Source organism: Micrasema longulum, unplaced genomic scaffold (assembly GCF_059751315.1).
Source record: "Micrasema longulum isolate JH-2025_06_02 unplaced genomic scaffold, ASM5975131v1 h1tg000798l, whole genome shotgun sequence".
Taxonomy (NCBI): domain Eukaryota; kingdom Metazoa; phylum Arthropoda; class Insecta; order Trichoptera; family Brachycentridae; genus Micrasema; species Micrasema longulum.
In genome coordinates this window covers 121,395-141,430 of record NW_028277990.1, presented here as the reverse complement: position 1 = coordinate 141,430, position 20,036 = coordinate 121,395, and the positions used below count along the sequence as shown (strand labels likewise).

Sequence of the window (20,036 nt, the reverse complement as noted above, 5' to 3'; positions counted from 1 at the left end):
ATTCAAATTATATTATACATGTTCTCATTTACTAGGCATGTATTTTCTCAAATTTAACGGTTCAGAAGAATTTGATTTTTACACAATATACCTGATTGAAATTATGCATGAATTGTACGAATCGTAAATAATTTTTAAATAATATTCTCATTTAACCCAATATAAAAACTATAAACTCCAAATCGACTAAAATTAATCAGCGCAATTCTTGTTGTTCCAATATATATTTTCATTTAATCTTATCCATTACCTTACCGAAACTATTAATTTAAAAAAAAACTATTAGAGAAACACTGATTGTAATACATTTAAAAACATTTTAGTGCTCATGACAAATAAGACATATTAGGACCACATACAAATAAAAACGCCTTTTGACATTTTATAAAATAACATTTATTTGATTTAAGATAACGCTACAAATAAAAACAATTTCACATTCTATTTATAATACTAAAAGATGAAAGCCAATTATTTGCATATACAATAGAACATTCGTCAAAGAATTTTTATTATTATCACTGCCAATTTGTTTTTAACAAACCGTAGTCGCTTTTTTACTGCAAAGAAACTATTAGGAAAATGAATGCACACAAAAATCGATAGAGATTTTAATGACAATACTTGAATATTTAAAAACTAATTAAAATTGGATTTTTTAATAAGACATGTTAACAATCATTTATGGAAAGAGAATTTTTGAATATTTAACGATTTATAGCTACACAAAATTAAATGAAACCCAAATTCACAGGTAGCAATAATGCAATGACAGTAATATGTAATTAATTTATTCAAGTACATACCTATATATATTTCTAGTTATATATGTACATGGATCTTAATTATAAATTTTCTACTAACGACAGTGATAATTTGAACTATCGGAATAATCAATAAATCTCACTGATAAACTTACTAACTAAATGTAGCAGTATGATATTACCTATCATACGAAAATTAATATAATAAAGGCTATGCATAATATTGAGATACTTAAATAATGCTAAGAAATACGACCTATTTACATTTTTACATCACAGAAGTATTAAATAACGATAAAAATTAAAATTGTGTTCTATCATATGGGCATTCCTTAAAAATTAAAATAAATGAACGTTTAGTATAAACTTTGATTAAAATATGTAAAACTTCTGGTTTTTGTTTATAGGAACTGACTTTAAAACTAAAAAAGTTTACATTTTATGCAAATTATATATTTAACATTCGTACGACTTTTAAAATAAAATAAATATAAACGTTCTGTAATTTGACAGTTATATATTGATTTCATTGCATCGTAATCAATGTAGTTTATAAGTTATTCAATGCGTACACTAAAAAGTAATATAACTAATTTTTTTTTAATGTTCGACATGTTCAATAATATTACGTAGGTTCTAGTAGCTTTCAAATAAAAATTACTTTAAAATATCGGAAATTTATGAACACGAGATATAATTATTTATAATTTAGAAAAAGAAATTTTCTTTGTTCGTTGATTTAAAAAATAAATTATACCATTATGTTTTTGATTGAATTTTTATTTCAGACACGAACAATCGTATATTTTTTCGTAATTATAGGAAGAATAATCATGTACCAAATAATGATACGTAATATTTTACGCTACAGAAAAGATGGGTCGACGACATTGTCTCTATAGCCAGTAAAACGTGGATGATGAAAGCGGATGATAGGAAGGAATGAAGACGTTTAGAAGAGGCGTTTATCCAGCAGTGGAGAGAATAAGGCTAAAGAAAAAAAAGAAGAAGAAGAATATTTTTTAAATAAAAGAAAAACATCGACGGTTTGAACCGGGTCAAAAATTTTAATAGGCAAATACGAATGGTTGTTATGAAATTAGTGAAAACTGTAAAACTAATGATGCCATCAGTCATCAGTATGGTCTCAATAATGGGATAGAAAAAAATCCTTTAAGCGTAGTAATGTATACATATTCGTTGTATTTAATCACAAATAACTTTTAATTTGCGGCCTCAGATGATGCTTATGACCGATCAGTATTTAAAATAAAAAAGTAATATTAGGTTTTCATGGGTGCGGTGGTGTGAATGCGTTACAATTACAATATTATGTCTTATATAACAATAATATATCTTATATAGTATTTTAAAGAATGAAATAAACATTTCAAAAAGCAATATCGTTATATTGCATATTTCTAATTGTAATTACAAATGTAACGCATGATGACCCAAAAATATGGGTATAATATTATGTTGACAAGATTCTGAAAAGGTTTTTAAAAAATTTATTTAAGTAATAATTTTGGCATCTCAGATAAATAGAGACACGTGTTGAATAGAGAATTTTTTGAATCCAATATATACCTACTCGTAAATTACTGTACAAATCTGTAGCGTCTTAGTTACATACATTATTAATACATATTATATACATCAGGTAATAACGATCAATAGTTGTAATATCGATATCACCCCGATTAACAGAAAATGCTAGAAATTACTCTAATCCGTCAAATACTTGTTTCAAATGGCTGGATACTTTAGACCTTTGGTCATCGAGTCCCAAAAGCTAGGCGAGACAGCGTTCGCCTTTTCGGCGTTATGCTATAGGGAATCTGGTCAGAAGATTACCGTCAGGGGTCTCCTGAACTCTCCCGAGGACTGTGCTGTGGTCGGGTAGTGCTGCCCGTACTGAGGAACGGGCAGAAGACCAGCGCCTGCCGAGTAGTACGCTGGAAGAGCGCCCGGAGACGCCGTGGACGCAGAAGACGCTGAGCTCCCTCCGTCGGCGTTATTCGGTCCTCTGGGAGTCAGCTCCGGAGAGTCAGCCGTGGATCTCGGAGAATTAGACGGAGCTGCTCCAGCAGCTGCTGCTGCGGACGCCTCCGAATACATCTTACTGATATCCATAGGATATGCCCTGGGGCTTTGTTGCTCCATGTACATGTACGCTTTGGAGAGTGTGGAGTCCAGGTAGCCCCTAGATGGTTCTGGGTACATGCCGTACGCTCCTCGGTACTTCTCAGCTTCCAAGGAATACTTGGACATCGCGTCCATGGTAGACACCACCTGTGGATAATAGGAAAACTAAGATTAATTAGCGCAGTTAATTTTTGGTAGAACTTTTCATTGTTACTATCGGTGTTTCGTGATAACACGAGTAACAGATTGTTTGGTGTTAAACTTCTAATAAGTTAAGAGTTTATTTGTTGTGTACGAATATTTTCAAATATTTTATTGTAAAAAAAGTTAAAGTTTTCATATTTCAACTTAAAAAAAGCTCGTTCACAGTTTCACTTTAGAAAATATGAGTCAAAAAATATTTTAATGACGGTTACAAAATATTCGATAGTATTTTTTTATAACTTGGAAACAATTCGAGACCTTAAAGCGGCGGTTCTTCATTTTTTTTGCTATGAATACTAATTTATTAACCTTTTTTCGCGGAACCCCCTCTCGATAATAAAAAAGTAAATTGTCTAAAACTACATTTTTAAGACCCACGAGACCATATTCTTTGCATGTTGTTATGTTCAACTTGACTAGTAAAGACTTTTTAGAATTAAAAATCTAATAAAAATAACTTTTTTTTTAAAATAAGTTTTATTTATAATACGCCCAAATTTCTAAAACCCCAGTTACCCTTTCACGCAACCCCAGAGTTCCGGGAGCACCTTTTAGGAACCACTGCCTTAAAGGATAAACCACGGGAGTTAGATTGAACGAAATTTTCAGAAAACATAATTTTGTGATTATGCAATTTCTTAAACATCCTTACTTTTGAATCAAATGAGATAATTTCAAAAAACAAAAATGGACTTATGTGTTTTATTCACGTATAAAATAGTTTCTTGCGAGAATTTTTGCAATTTAAATTTATAAATGAAAAAAAAGTCAACTCCTGTGTTTTAATACCTATATCTGCTGGGAAAATATGTTTTAATCACATTAATTTCCGATTTTAAAAAGTTTATACCATATTTAATATTAGAGTAAGGAATATTGACCAACGATGATTTATTAAACCTAAGATTTAGTAATACAGTTAACGAAATCATATTTTAGCGGTGAAAGGGGAACAAGTTGTCTTGTACGTCCGATCCAAAACTCAAATATTATTTTCCTGATCAGAAAAAATAGAGAATAAAGCGAGCGAACGTAATCTGATTTCATTGTCATCAATAGGTTGACAGGCATTGTCATCCAAACGAAATTCCCAATAAAGTTCATAATATATTGTATACAGGTCGAAGTAATCTCGGCTCCTCACTACTATAGGGTTAACACAAAAATGATATAAAATGATCATTGAAAAAGTTTGATTTTCTAAGATCTAGAAGCTTAATCTACTGGTCCGTAAAAATTCCAGTATATTTTATAAAAAAACTTTTATAATAATATTTATATCGTTACCATGTTATTTAACAATGATCTACAGTATTAATTAAAGTTATTTGCCCTAAGTATGAATATCGAAATACAGATTCGATAAGATATATTGTATGCTTTTACATAATGTAGATTTGCAAATAATTGATTTTAAATGTATTTTTTAAATATTTTGGTTTTGATCTCAACATATTAGAACAGAGATGGATAATATCCTTGAGAAGGGAATTTGCAAGTCTAAAAACAATTGGACAAACTAAACATATTGTTAATGAAATGTTTAAATCATCATCATCATTATTTTCCTATTCGAGCCCAGTGAACCATTGGTACTTCAGTTGCAGCGTATCTTTATAGGAATTTTTGTTTTTGGTAAGGTAATCAGTCTTTTGAATACCTAAACATATTGCATTTTATTAAAATTTAAAAATATATATTTTAAGTAAATTAACACTTTGAGAACCGGCCAAATACACATAGAATTTACCCTGTGCCCGGCCCATTTTTGTGAAATTTCCTGCTTTGTAAAGGGTTTCTTAAACGTGTCATAATTATAAAATACTGGATTAAATCAATTTTAACTTCTCATATTTATTTGAACAGCTGATAAATCGCGTGAAAACACGGGACCGGGACACAACGCGTGGTCATATAATCACGTGTTTACACGACTCCGGGATACAAAGTGTTAAAAAAATATACTTAGGAAAATAAATAATTTGTTCATAATTTTGAGTGAAAAACTTTTAATTATTTTATTGGACAGTAATAGACAACCCCACAATGCAGTATTTTAATTAATACAATGAGTAATTTACCAATAGGCAAAAGGCTGTTAATTTTTCATACTGGACCAGTGAATTTAAGTACAATTTTATTTTAATACAGAGAAATATTTTTAATGTCGTCTACCGTTGTAAAATGGATATGAAAAGTGGATCGTTTTATTTAATATGGCGTGACGAAAAAATAGGACGAAGTTTATTAATAATATAAAGAAAATAATAGAAAACATTTAAAATAAAAACCCTGTTATCTGTATTCCTCCCTTATAAATTCATTATATACGATTTCAACCCTACTCCATGCCCCCACACCCATGAATCATAATGTTATTTATGTAACCTGAAAATAGGCATAAGAGACGATAAAGCCAATGCTCTGACGTCTTTTCCCGCGCTTTCAGAGCACAATATAAGCCTTGGACGGATATGGTTTATACTTTTACGTTAGATTACAAAAAGTAAGGCGCCACTCCCTAAATAAGGCAGCGTGTAACGATTTTTTATTTCAATTATTGAAGGCGGATTCTTTTGCAAAGGGGTTCATTGTAAAAAATGAATGAAAACACGTGGGTATTATTTCCATTTATTTTGAAGACTTTTAAACTCGAACAATGTTTTAAATACCTACGTAAACAGCGGATCTCCAAATAGACGGTGACCGGAAAAGGTATTTCAGGATGTTTTGAAAACATATTACATGAGCAATTAAAGTAGATTCTTGACAGTCGTTTTTTGGCGATTGTTTTTTCAATTGTATTTTTATTTTCGTCATTTTTATTGTTTGATAAAATAATACAGTACCTGTATACATTACATATTTTTCACATTAAATATACTTATTGTAAAGATATCCCTTTATAACTCAATTTCTTTAACACAAAAAAAAGAAAAGGTGTTTTGATTTTCATAATAAAACGAAAAAACGGAATAAAATTGGAGTGCGACATTTGAATCACGTTGTGTTACAATTAAAGTATTCTCAATTGTCAAAGAAATATGATATACATTTAAAAATTGTTTTGCGTATTTTAACAAAGCGCAAAATACATAATCAATAGCACGAATATTTTAATCTTTTAAATTTTTTAAATTCACGTCCCTGTTAGTTTTAGGCGAGTGAATCCCAAATTAACTTTCTAGCCACTAACATAATCATGTAATCATCTGTTTATGAGAAAATGTACTTTAATTGCATTGAATGTTGCGTAACTGTAATTTAACAATAATTTAAAATGAACTTAGGTGTTCATTTTGGATTTTGTAATCGCAAAAATGGTTTGTAACATAATTGTCTCATGGTGCTATAAAGAGTTAATAAATAATACTAGAGACCACTATCTAAACCGCGACAAGGTTTTTTTTAAAAATAAATATGTAAACATTTACAGGGCTTTTGACCTATCGTTGGCCAGTTTAAGTTATCCCTTTTCTCAATGTGTATCATTCATAATTTTGCTCAATAAATATGATTTTTTATTAATGCATCATTATTGATGATTCAGCCAGGGGACTTCAAGTCATTGTTAATCGACTAAACAAGTACTCCGCAAGTATTACTTTAAAAAACAATGTTATGTAAAAAATACAACTGTTTTTTTCTGTGCCTTGATGCCCAACATCCTCTAACGTTGTCAGGCCAAGTCATCAAAAGGGTCGAGAATTTGAAACACCTGGGAGTGGATGTAACGGAAAATGGCAGCATTCAAGAAGAGCTGCGAGTGCAGCTAAGATTAGCAGGCACCACATCAAATGGTATAAAACTACCTGAAAATCAGATGTTAACTAAGTTAAAACTAAATGCCGTCAATACAATGCCTGTACAGCATCTATTCTCGTGAAATCGTGACACCTCACTAAGGCCTAAAACAGCAATTTTAGCATTTGTAGAACAGGTGCCTCAATACTGTGAAGTAGTGAATACTGGATGTGCAGTAGTTTGACTTCGTAAGGAATGTAGAAATAAGACAATTAACTCAGCAACCCTCGATGGCAAATGTCACCGAGCGAATTCGATATAGCTGATTGGGCCATGTCCTATATAAAGCATCGGGTTCTCGCTGTTCTGGACGCCTACGGTTTACAGTTCGTCGGCAGTTCTCGTATGAACTACGGGACGCGGACCTGATTTGGGAAAACACACGAGAGTTGGCCGCAGACACAGAGGCCTGGAAAGATTTCGTCGCTAGCGGACATGGATTAAGTATCCTATTGATATTTAAGGCATTAACTTAATTGTGATTGTATATAACTACTTACCGACTTTTCTATGTCTTCCGGTTTCGAAACGTTCCCGCCCCTTCGTCAGGACACTGATTATACTAGCAGGCAAATTCCACTGTGCACCTTCAACATGGACGGAGTTGCACAAAAATATAAAACCAACTATGTTGAAGGCGTAGGATTTCCATGTCAGTGTAATTAGTGTTCTGACGAAGAGACGGGTACGTTTCAAAACCAGTAGACATAGAAAAGTCGGTAAGTGGTTATATACAGATATTTACTAACGTAGTGTAAACGCAGAGATCCGGACGTTCTCGGTTATGGAATGATTTATGGCAAAAAGTTTATTTTATTTTATAATATTTCTTGAATGTTTTCATCCACTTTGTATTTAGAGTACTATGGAAGTTTACGATTATTGACCGGGTATTATAAATCACAACCAAGAGGACAATGGAGTTCTAACGGTATATGAGTTGTCACATTGCCTTTGTGCATTGGTGGATAATAATAAACGAACATTACATGAGCAAAACATTGTTATTTTATAAAAAAACACATATAAAGCTAAGTTTCTTTACGAAAAGTTGACTTAAAAAAAGTTTATAGTTAAATTTTACAAATACTAATATACTCATTTTTCACAGCTCCAAAACTGTTATTATTTCTATTTACTTTTGGTTGAATTATTTTTTATTTTTATTGACAAACATTTGCCTTTTAATATTGACGGATATTATTTTTTATAATATCTACCGAATTCTTCTAGTAGCTTTTATCGAAAGTAATAAAAAAAAATACCCATACTCGCAATGTCTTTGTTACTTTTTTTGTGTTTTTGTAATCGTGGCAATATTAATACATTATTAAGAAAACAAAGTATTAAAATATATTTTGTCTGGATAACTATTCAATAATAGTTTGTCATCGAGTGCTCAGACATTAGTTTTAATTAATAATCAAATAAAAAGAGCACAGACATAATACTGTATACGTTTAAAATAATAAACTTAAAAAATGGTTTAAAGAAATAGAGTAAAATAATACAATTAAAATTAAAGAATGGCAATTTACTTGAATATATTTTAAATATTAGAAAAAAATAAACACATATATAAATAGTGTGTGCTCATAAATTTAATCAAAACAAGATAAAATATAAAACAAAGTAAATCGAGAATTTCAACGTAAATAAAATAAGAAAGAAATAAAAGAAAAGGTTAACCTAAGAATATAAAATGTATTTAATAAGAGATAAAAAAAATGTTTTACATAAATAATAAATCAGTATTTTGTAGTATTATGTATTTGTAACTTATCTTTATTATAAAATTCAAAAAAAAAAAAAAAAAGTAATTAATGGAACTCGTTACTGTTAAAAGAAGACAAAAAGTTTAGCAAAAAAAAATACCTAAAATTTATTTTAGAAGAACATCTATTATTTAAAAGAGCAATATGATAAAAATGACTTATTAACTCCTGTTTTGATGTAACATCTAATAAAGTAAAATACGATATGATTCATAAAGTAATTATAACCAGATAAAGAAGTTTGTGTAGCTTTGAAAGTGGTCGGTAGAAAAAATAAGTGGTCAAAAACAATGTTGTTTAAAATTTGTTTTATCAAAAACAATTCATCAATCAGTTTTACGTAACAAAAAAAGTATTCTGGTGTAAACGAAATAAAAAATAAAAAAAATACATAAAAGTACGAACAAGAAACACTTGCCGGTCTTAGTACGGGATACTGACCCTAGTAAGACTGGCAAACTTAGAATAAAAAATGAATAAATACATAATGTATGTTTCTAGAAGTAATAATGCGCTACAACTGTAGATACGCCATTTCAGTATATTACATACCGAAACGTTTTTTAGTTTTTGGTTTAACAACAGAAGTGTAACAAACTGTTACGCTGCGTTTGCGATTCTCGACCTTGGCTCGTATTACAATGGAAAGTTTACATTTATCTTAAATTTTATTTACAAAGTAAAATTAAGTTTTCTGTTTGAAAAATAGAATATGTGTACATTTTTTTTTCTAAAAATATTCTAATATATATGAATAATCGAAGCAATTTATAAGAACCTGCTGACGAGTTGTATGTATACAACTTAGCAGGACTTTAATTTAAGACTATTGTGTATATATGTAGGCACATCTTCTACAATAAAAAAAATTAAAATATAAGTTACTAACGAAGATTGCTTGAGACATGCTTTACTAAGGAGTGGACGTGGAAAAAGAAAAAAATAAGAAATATCACTATGGATTGATTGTAAAAAAAAAATAAAATGTAACAACATGATATTTGTATGTTAAAAATTCATTTGCGTAAAATACATTAGATCAGAATGCACCCGACGTAAGTTTCTTGGCATATTGTGTGCAATTTGTACTGGTATTGATTCGACACACGGTGATGACAATAATAAAAAAATATAATTTTCATAGTAGAGAACATGTTTTCGTGTATACGGTGAACCAAGTCCATTCAGCCGTGAATGCAACTTCAGATCTTATTGTCAGTTGCAATTAAGTTTATTATAACGTGGCACAACGCGACAATGTTTTGCGTTTTGGGTTCTGTAACTAATTTGGCACGGTAACATCGGAGAATGAAAAGGTCTTTTATTTATAAGGCCATGGAACAGGTATTTTTGTATTTTAAATGTTTTGTGCCTTTAAATTATTGTTTTCATTTTTAAACCCCCTTTGTTGACAAAATGTCGTGTTTGTAACAATTTTGGTTGCGATGAGTGAGTAAATAATTTATTTGACAATACGTATTTGTTTTCATTCAAAACTGCATTTTAAAAGCTTTTTAAAGAATAAAAAAATACGGTGAATGTCATTATTATATTTCAAATTTATAAGAATATGCTTCGAAAGAGCGGTTTGATGAATCGGCATTAGAGCATGGTGCTTTTGTCACTCTCTTGCAGATACTTCTCCGAATACTGCGCAACTGCACGATTGATTATGTCTAACTAAAATCGAAAAAATCGTGGTCTCAAATTCCCATTTTCGCACCCAAAAACAAAACCGCTTAAATTTTTTTTTAAAAAGAGTTTCAGAAAAAAAAATGTCGGATTGTTGTTTCTTTTTTTAAGTAAAGTAATTATTATATTTGAATACAGTACGTCCAATGACGGCAGAAAAACAAGGCAATTTTTAATTTTTTTTACGGTCTTAGTTTCGTTAAAATACAATTTACGAACAACAAAAAACAAATGATACGGTCACGCTTATAGGGATTTTTTTTTAATTTTTAAAGCCCAGTAAAAAAAAGTTTTTGCTACTTATTAGTAGTATAAAAAATAATTTTAAATTTGCAATTTTGAATACCCGCACAATAACGGTCACTGCATTCATTAGCCACGCCACGATTCATGTTCATTTTCAACTTTCTCCCAAACCATTCAAATTTTAATAGAGTATCGTCACAAATATTTAAGTCACAACTATCAATGCCAAACATGTCGCGTTTTTCGACAGACCTTTTTTTTTATATATAACTTTTTAAAGTTATATATAAAAACATTTCTACACAATATTGATTTCGAAAATACAATAAATTATTCTAAATTCGTTAAATATATTTTTATCGGTATTCGTAGTACATGAAGTTTCTTTACTGTGGATATCTATAGTGTGTGAAAAAAATATCGTTCTAGTGCTGTAATCCAGGGAGAAAGTAAGGAATTACTCCACCCTGATAAAGCCTAATACTCGGATAAAGTGTACAATCTACTTCCATTGTCCATAAGTACTCATAATATAAAATTGCTATTAAGAAACGGATAGTGGAGGTGAATTGCGCACGGATCGATGAGCGGATCAAGCCATATAGTACAAATTTGTTTTCTTATTATGAAATTTTGTCTTCAAATCTATATGAATTTATTATATTTTTTATGATTCTTTTAGTTTAATATGCTTATGATGATAATACGGTTATTTATAACTATTACGTTTTTATTTTCTTATTATGTAAAATAAACTTTTTAAGGCATGTTTCATTAAGCTTATTGTAAAATGTTACCCTTGACACGGGACAGGGAACATTATTCTGCATTAAAAAAAAAAAATACAAAATTGTAAAAGCATAAATTAAAAAAAGAATGTTTATATGAAGAAAAGAAGCACATCTTCTACAGTAAAAATACATCCTTTAAAAAATATTTATGTTTTTTGTTAATATTTCTTGATAAAATTCCGTAGTTTATGCTTTTGATGGTCCAATAACAAACTTTTCTTGCACAAAAATCAGCTGTTTTGCAAGTCTTATGGTTCAAATGTTTTTCATTGCTTATCTTTTTATATGTTTTTTTTTTATACGCCTCCACTCGTTTGCGAATGATTTTGGCTTTTATATTTTGATGTGCTATATATTTCTTTATGATATTTTTTAATGATCTTTTTGTTCTGTAAACTAGATATTATCATACGTATGTTAAAGTGTTTTACATATATTCACCACAACTCAACACTGAACTATGGTATCATGGAGTTGGGATTTGTGTCTCTTAACTCATTGTAAAGAAACAGTATTTATTTTGATAATGTTGTCAAACAATTTAGGCGAAAGCGCTCGTTGCTGAAATAAAATAAAATGAATGAAAATAATAAATAACCAGATAAATATTACTTCCTTTAGTCCACTCTTGTCTAGTTTTTAATATCGAATCCATCTCTCTCTACACCTCCTATCTTTAAAAGAACAACATAACAAAAAGACTTGACTTATTAGCTCCATATGTTTATTTTTAATATTTAGTATAACTGTTAAAATAAAATAGGATAAAATTTGTCAGTTAATTATACCTCGATAAAGAAGATTGTGTGGCTTTGAAACAGGTTGGTAGAAAAAATAAAACGTTAAAAACAAAGTTGTTTTATATTTATTTTACTAAAATTCAAATTCACCGGGAAAATTTATTGACATTTTATCAAATCGTTGTATAATTTTTTGTCTTGGTCATACTTAAATTATAGGTTAAGTGGTTTTCCTTATTTAAAATAAAATAAACCACTTATTTTATATTTTTTCTACCTACCGGTTTTAAAGCTGTACCAGCTTATTTATAAAGGTATACTTAACAAGTGAATTATATCTAATAATAATGGATATAATAAGAACATAATTGATAAAATTTTTAATCAAAAACCAATAAATAAATAAAAAATACATTTGCGTTCTTATGATTTTTGTTGCATTATCAACCGGTTGTTAGTAACCGAGTGTAGTTCGAACCACGGACCTTTAATCCGTGAGTCCGAGACACTAGCCACAGGGCCACAACCCGATTCAGATACGATACTTGATTATTTAGTGTAAAGTAGTTTATAATATTGATATGGTTAAAATAGTTGTCAAATGTTGGCAACCCTAGTATGCAAAATCGCGTGAAATATTGATATAACCTTGGGACTGTAAGGTAGCCAAGTTAGTCAGTTCTCGTATCCTCCGGATCAGACGCTAGCCGGCGTTATTACGAGTAAATCAGGATTAGCTGACCCTCCCATAATGGAATGAAATTCTGGATTCTAGAGGACATTTATTATGGCAGAAGACTTAACTTATAGGTCTTTACTTGACCGAATTCTATTCTTTAGCTCTGAAAAGGAAAAAAGCGAGCAAAAAATATCAATGGCTCGTGTGGTGGGATAACGCCTTTCAATGATAATAAAATCTGATATTGAATATTCTGTTTGATTCGCAAAGGCATAGAATTACTTCATCATTATCATCATCAATATTTTACTGCACCAAATGGTGTATAGGGCGATGCGTCGGTACACCAACTGAAGCGTTTCTTGATTGTTTCATGAAGATGATCTGTCTTAGGTCCTCTTTTAAAAAAAATATTCTAGTGAATAAAAACCCCTTTCAAATACACCATTAAAAACAAATACTACTACCATCACACCGTTTCTCCGTAAAGGTAGGCAGAGAGGATGGACCGCCACACACGTCTATACTGGCATACAATCCTAGCCTCTTCCACATTCATACATCTTGTCATACATGCCCTTCGGTTCTGTCTGCTTTTGACATGACCAGACTTAAGATTTTGGTTCACATGATCATTCCACGTCTTTCTTGGTCGTCCTCGTCTAACGTTGCCGTTCATTTTCGCCATATATACTTATTTTACCATTATTTCGTCGTTCATTCGTTCTACTTGACCAAACCATCTCAGAGACCTTTTCTTAATCTTATGAATTAAAGCTGACTCAGATTTACACTCTCGCTTGATTTTTTCATTCGTAACAATGTTATACATTGATTTTTCACATATTTGTCCAAGAGATCGAGTTTCATTTTCATGCGTAAGTGATGAATAGTCTTAAACGTTGTAAGGTATTTTCAAAAACCGGAATACCGTGTAAAATATATTAAATCTTTAGAGTGGATTTTTGCAATTTTAATGATGTAACAATCAATACCTAAAAAAATAATTTTAATTAATAATTTTCAACTTGAAAAATGAACGCATAAAAACGCCTCACATTTGGCGCAACGTCACCTTTGTGTCTGTGATGTCACACTAGTCGACATAGGAAACAAGACTTGATATATCTCTCTTATTTTTTAAAATTATGTACTCGTATTTTTTGTAATCTTCAAATGAAGATTTTCACACCGGATTTGAAAAGTAAAATTTGTATGACTGTGCTGGATGTTCATATTTTTTTTATCCTTGCTATGCGAAGAACTAATGTCCGCTAATTCAGCAACACATCTGTATAAGAGAGAGCATGAAGATAGAACTCATAACAAGGAAGACAGAGAAGCTGCTCTGTGGTGGTTGTTGTGTAAAATAGATTCAGTCAGTTGATGACAGTGATTGGCGATGCACGCGCGTAATATGAGTACTTATGAGTTTTAATTTATTTTGCTATAACAGGGCTTTATGAAAAATGAATTATAAAACAGTATATTTTCACGTTTTTTTCTTTAAATCTGAACTTTTTATTAAAATATTCCCTCTTTTACTAGTGGTAACATGATGTTACACCATCGCGCGCAAAAGGATTATTTATCACAGTCTTTTAAGAGTTAATAAACATTGCGTACAAATAAAGAGCGGTAACGTAATACATGTCGTTTGTTATAAAATTATTAAAATGGATCCAGGGTATTGTGACACAAGTAAATACAGGTTTTGCTACCATTTGTACTTGCAATATGGTCATGAGGATAAATGGTCATAAGGTGAAGAGGCAGCAGTGAAAGTAATATAGTTAAACTCAATTAAAACCGCGATATACGAAATTAAAAATTTGAAATAAGTGATTTCGTTTATTGACAAAAAAACATATTTTTTTTGTACCAGTGAAACCGATAGGAAGGCCCACGGGCATTAAAACGGTTTCGGGCGTGTGGAGAAATGTACTTTTACGTACCATTTGTCCCGTAAGGCGCGAAACGTTTCGTTTTGAGGTTATTTAAAATGTGCGTATTTTAAACCATTGTAGAAAATTTACTCGAATCGCCCGGAAAAAATAATAGTAGGTACTTTATCATGGTCATTTTTTGCTTTTTTTGAATTGCGAAAATACTATTGTTTTTATTATATTTAATACCAATTATATTAAGAAAAATAATACGTGTTTTACGCATTGTGGTCGTTTTATTATTATTTTGTTATTATTAAATATACCTTATAAAGCGACGTTTCAAACATATGTAATGTATCATAATATGTATATAAGATTTATAAACTTTGCACTCGTATCTTATATTTTATTACTTTTTAGCTGTTATACAATTGGTAAAAAGTAATTTGTAAAAAAAGCCTTTTACATCTGTATTCTGTTATGACCTTTTAGCATTGATGTTATTTTAACCTTTAGTATCATCATCATCATTTCCGTTTCCGCAACTAGTAATGCATATGACACTAAATTTTTAAACAAAATGCTGTGTAATTCAATAATCTGTTACATGAAAGTTAGGTAATCAGTCTTACGCTTAAAGTGACAGTTCAGGAACAATACATTATTGCAGTTTAAACTACCTTTACAAACAAATCAATATTTCACGTCAACCCTTAAGGAATCAAACCCATCACCTCAAGAATGACGGAATAAGAATTAAAGAGGATTGTTTTAAAAACACATTTTATCATATTATAAGCACTCCGGGTCAGTCATGTATTATAGTTATATATATTATATATATTTTAGTTAGTCATGTATTATACTTTTAAAAAAAAAACCAAAACTATTATTTCCACTTGTAAAAAACGTGTTTACTAATGAACTTTATTGAACATTATCGATAAGAATCAACATGCTTTATCATTATATTATATACGGCATGCATTAATGACACTTAGAGCTGTCACTCACCATGTCACAAATAATAAGTTGGTAATGAGCGAAGGTAGACCTTATATCACAAATGTAGACAGCACAGATTGCCTTGTGATAAGTAACATTTGAAGGTGGCAATTCGCCGCAAACTAGTTTTAAAAACTAAATAAAAGAAGTACAATTATCAATAATATCAAGTATATAGTTATATTATCAAATTGTAAATAGGTACATATAAGAGTGTCAATTTTTGATTAAATCTTTAGCAATTAATTATATCGAGGAGAAACTCAATACCGATATTAAAAAAAAAAAACAAGTTGACTTAGTTTAGACAGAAATTTTAAATGAAAATAGAGTGGTTTACTTTATTTTATATTATGCGAGCTGAACCCGGCAATGTTTTGCTATTGCTTAATTTGAGTATTAAATCGTATGTAGATTAAATAAAGACAGTCGAAAATTTATGGAATTCAGTAAAAGTAAAGTTTTAAAGTTAAGTTAACGTTGAACTTTACTTTTACGTGATCTGATTGATATGTTCGGTTCAGACAAACGTAAAATAGATGATGTAACTTTATGATTGATCGTTAAATCTTAAAATAATTAATTTTCAAATAAAGAAGTAATTTTGCCAATTTCAAGCTCTGCTCATCTTACCAACAGGGGTGCACGTTATGTAGTAATACGATTTTTGAAAATATATTAAATGCCAGTAAATATTATTTAAGTGCCGAAAATCCAGTAAAAAAAAAAATTGGGTAGAAATTATAAGGAATTTAAGGAAAGAATCTGATTGGGGGCCATAAAAAACGAATGTTGTTTGTAAACATTCAAAAACAAACTTTTTTAAATAAATAAATTCGCACTAATATTGTTTAAAACATAAAGTACACCGAACTCGTAGTGCCTAAATTGTTTAAAATTACATAATGTTATTATTTATTTATTAAATTTTACTAAGTGTTTCCTAATTTATTTAGGTATCTACAATAATATATATATTTATGTGTATGTGTTCGTATATATATATATATATATATATATATATATATATATATATATACACATATATATATATATACACATACATATATATTTATATATATATTTGTGTATATGCATTTATCATCATCATTATCTTTATTTCCTTTCAGCACCTGATGGAACATAGGGCACACTGGATTGGTACACCAATCTCAGCGTATCTTGATCAATTTTGTTATATGAAGGTAAGGTGATCAGTATTACGCTTCAGGTACCAGTCCAGTGACTATAAAAAAATATTCCTGACATGGTTGATACGAAACATTCATTTAAAAGGGTGTTTCCACACAATAATATATCATGGTACCTGAAGTGTAAGACTGATCATTTTACCTTCAAGTAACAAAAAAAAGATGCATGCAATTGACGTATCTATGCAGTGCCCTATGCACCATTATGTGCTGAAAGGGAATGATGATGATAATTAAGTATATTTTATATTTTACATATACCTATGTGGGACATTTTTATATTTTTATTTATCATGGTTTCTTTTAGTTTTTCTTATGTTATTCTTACTTTTAACTTTTTTTTTTTTTTTGTAATCTGCTGCACTTGAATGTATTGATAATAAATGTAAAAACCTATGGGGCGTGTAAAAAAAAAGAAAAAAACAAGCCTAATTTCCATTGGCATTTTGTGCCAGTGTTCCAATGAGATAAATGTACCAAAGAAGGCTATTATTTTGCAATATTTTAGTTCAAAACTCGGTTGGAATCATAATAAGAATGAATAATGTCTTTGAAATCGGAACGAATCCGTTCCTTGCCACGATTTACCGGAAGTATTGACATTCATATTGATGAAGCCATTGTTGATTTAAGTCTGAAGAAAGCAATATGCAAAGGCTTAAAATCGTTAAACAGATGAACACAGAATGGACAGAAGATGCACGAAATTCACTTGACTCTTTAAAAACTAAACGTGCCTCGCTTACAAACTCGCTGGACGCCTGGATGGTTTCGTTAAAACTGTTTAATTCTATTGAACCCACAAAAAATGTTCCGTTTAAATTATGGCCAAGTGTTGCGTTAAATTTAATTATATTCGTGGTGCAAAATTATTTTTCCGACAAAAGAAAGCCAAATTACTTACGAACCTCAGACTGTATCGGTTACACGCAAAACGCCTTTCAATATTAACGTAACAAAATTAATAAGACGTTTTGTGGCGCATCCACTTCTTCAGAAGGCGTTTTGTCTTCATTGAAATCTTAACAATTCAATTCTTGATTAAATTTTAATTACATTTTGGCCCCCACGAAAAGGTATTGTACGGGTAAAAAGTGCACATTCACGTTCTGTGATAACGCTGTATCGGGAATCAAAACGGGAGGGAACTTTGCTAGCGCCGACGCCAGCGGCTCTATATGGCTGCCGGTCTGTTTAGAAAATATTCAGAATGCAACCAATTAATATCATTGTTAGTGGCGCGGCCGATGATTTCGTTATTAAATGATTCGTCAAGCCGCCCTGTACATTCCGGGGACTTTAACTAATTAGCAGATGTTTGGGGTAGTTCTGATAAAAAACGACGTTTTCCGCAACATCACGTTACGGTGGTAGCTACCGAGGATAATAATAGGAGATAAAAAACGACGCTGATGACATAATTCTGGTTCTATGACGGAAGCTAATAGATATTCTTTATCTCAAAAGTATTTGTTTATATTGTATTAAACTTTAAACTCAAGTTAATCAGTGGTGTTAGTTAAAATATATAAATAATTACTTATGGTCCGACTACGTTTAGATTACCGAATTGAATGGGTAAAATTAGACACAATTAAAATTAACAATAGTAAGTACATTTCTCCACATATTTGAAACCGTTTTTAAAACCGTGAGCTTTGCTATCAATTTATCTCATAAAAAAGCAATGCTTCTTTGTCAATAAACGTTTTCCTATTTTAAAATTTTCGATTCCAGATATCACGATGTTGATTGAATTTAACTCTACCAATTTCACTGTGAGTTTGGCAAATTATATCCAAAGACTTTGTAAACTAAAGATATTGTCATTCATCTTAATGACCATATTGCAAACACGAATGGTAGCAAAAACTGCATTTACTTGTATCACAATAGCCTATGTCCATTTCAGTAATTTGATAAATTTAATAACGTTAGATTAGATTATTGTTATAATTATTTTGAGACTTCGACTTCCTTCATATAAGTCATCAAAAGATTTATCTCATAATCGTGCATATTAATTACATCAATTTAATTAAGTCACAGTGAAAGGACCGTTAGTAAGTAGGTACTACGTTTGACAATTTCAACACCAAGGGTTAGCAACACTACTTTCTCATTCCTGGAAAAGGACGGTAGCTAACAAAAGAGTGAAATTTCTTGAGTATTTATCTACGGAGCGTGCCGCCATCCCTTTATATAAAAGTCATGTGGATTTGTAATAAAATTAAGCCAAATTAATACCATTTATCGTTAAAACAATTATTTATTAACTTTTAAACTAGTACACTCATTTCATTAAATGCATTTCAATTTGTATAAATTTCGTTCAAAGGAATTCTGAACGAAAGAAATTAATCGTGTGACCTCTAACTATTCATAAAGGTGAAATATATTTTTTTATTTTTAAATGAAAAAATACTACGTAAGTCACGTTTTGAATTTCACATAAACAATTACTATTATAAAACATCTTTATTGGTAAAATAGTTTTATAGATAGACACAAAATCAAAATTCCATTTTTATAAATGCAGTACCTAAATTGGTTTCCTACTAATTTCTACCCCTTAGATACTCGTAAATCACTATTTCAAGTGTTTACGTTAAGGTACTTTTATTTGGCGTTGAAAAACTACTAACTCGATGGGCGTTGAAAACACGTGTTCGTTAAATCAATTTCTAAAAGATCATCACCATGTCCCTATTGTTGTGAAAATGTATAAAAAATCTCTTTAATCACAGCAATTTTCCAAGGTCATCAATTAAAGGGGCTGGTTTGGGATTAGGAAGCTGCATGAGTAATGGTGACTGGCAGAGATAACTGCTGGATGTGAGGTGAATTCTAAAGATTTTAAACTGAAAATTACGTAGTTTAACAACCCTCCATAATGCAATTTAGTCGAAGGAGATGTTGAGTGGCCTGTAGTAGGGGGACCTGAGACGAGTGGACCGTGGCGTAGATAATATGCTAGAGAGACCTCTGCGACGGGTTTTTATTTCTATTCATCTTTTCTAGCAATTTCATTAATTTAAAACTACAAGTGCATATGCACTTTTGTGGTGTTTATTGCTAAAAGCAAATA

At 30.4% G+C, this 20,036-nt stretch overlaps 1 protein-coding gene across 4 annotated transcripts in view; it reads right to left on the bottom strand.

Annotated features, from left to right (window-relative positions):
- Positions 1-372: 372 nt before the first annotated feature.
- LOC148278986 (transcription factor Sox-14-like) overlaps positions 373-20,036 on the bottom strand; it is a 104,174-nt gene continuing 84,510 nt past the window's right edge. For 2 of the 4 annotated variants that reach the window (XM_088230607.1, XM_088230605.1), the window contains one exon: positions 373-3,077. In XM_088230607.1, coding sequence (XP_088086733.1) covers positions 2,610-3,077 — 468 coding nt within the window. In that variant the 3' untranslated portion in view covers positions 373-2,609. The remainder of the gene's footprint in view (positions 3,078-20,036) is intronic. The other 2 variants (XM_088230608.1, XM_088230606.1) reach the window with 1 other exon arrangement.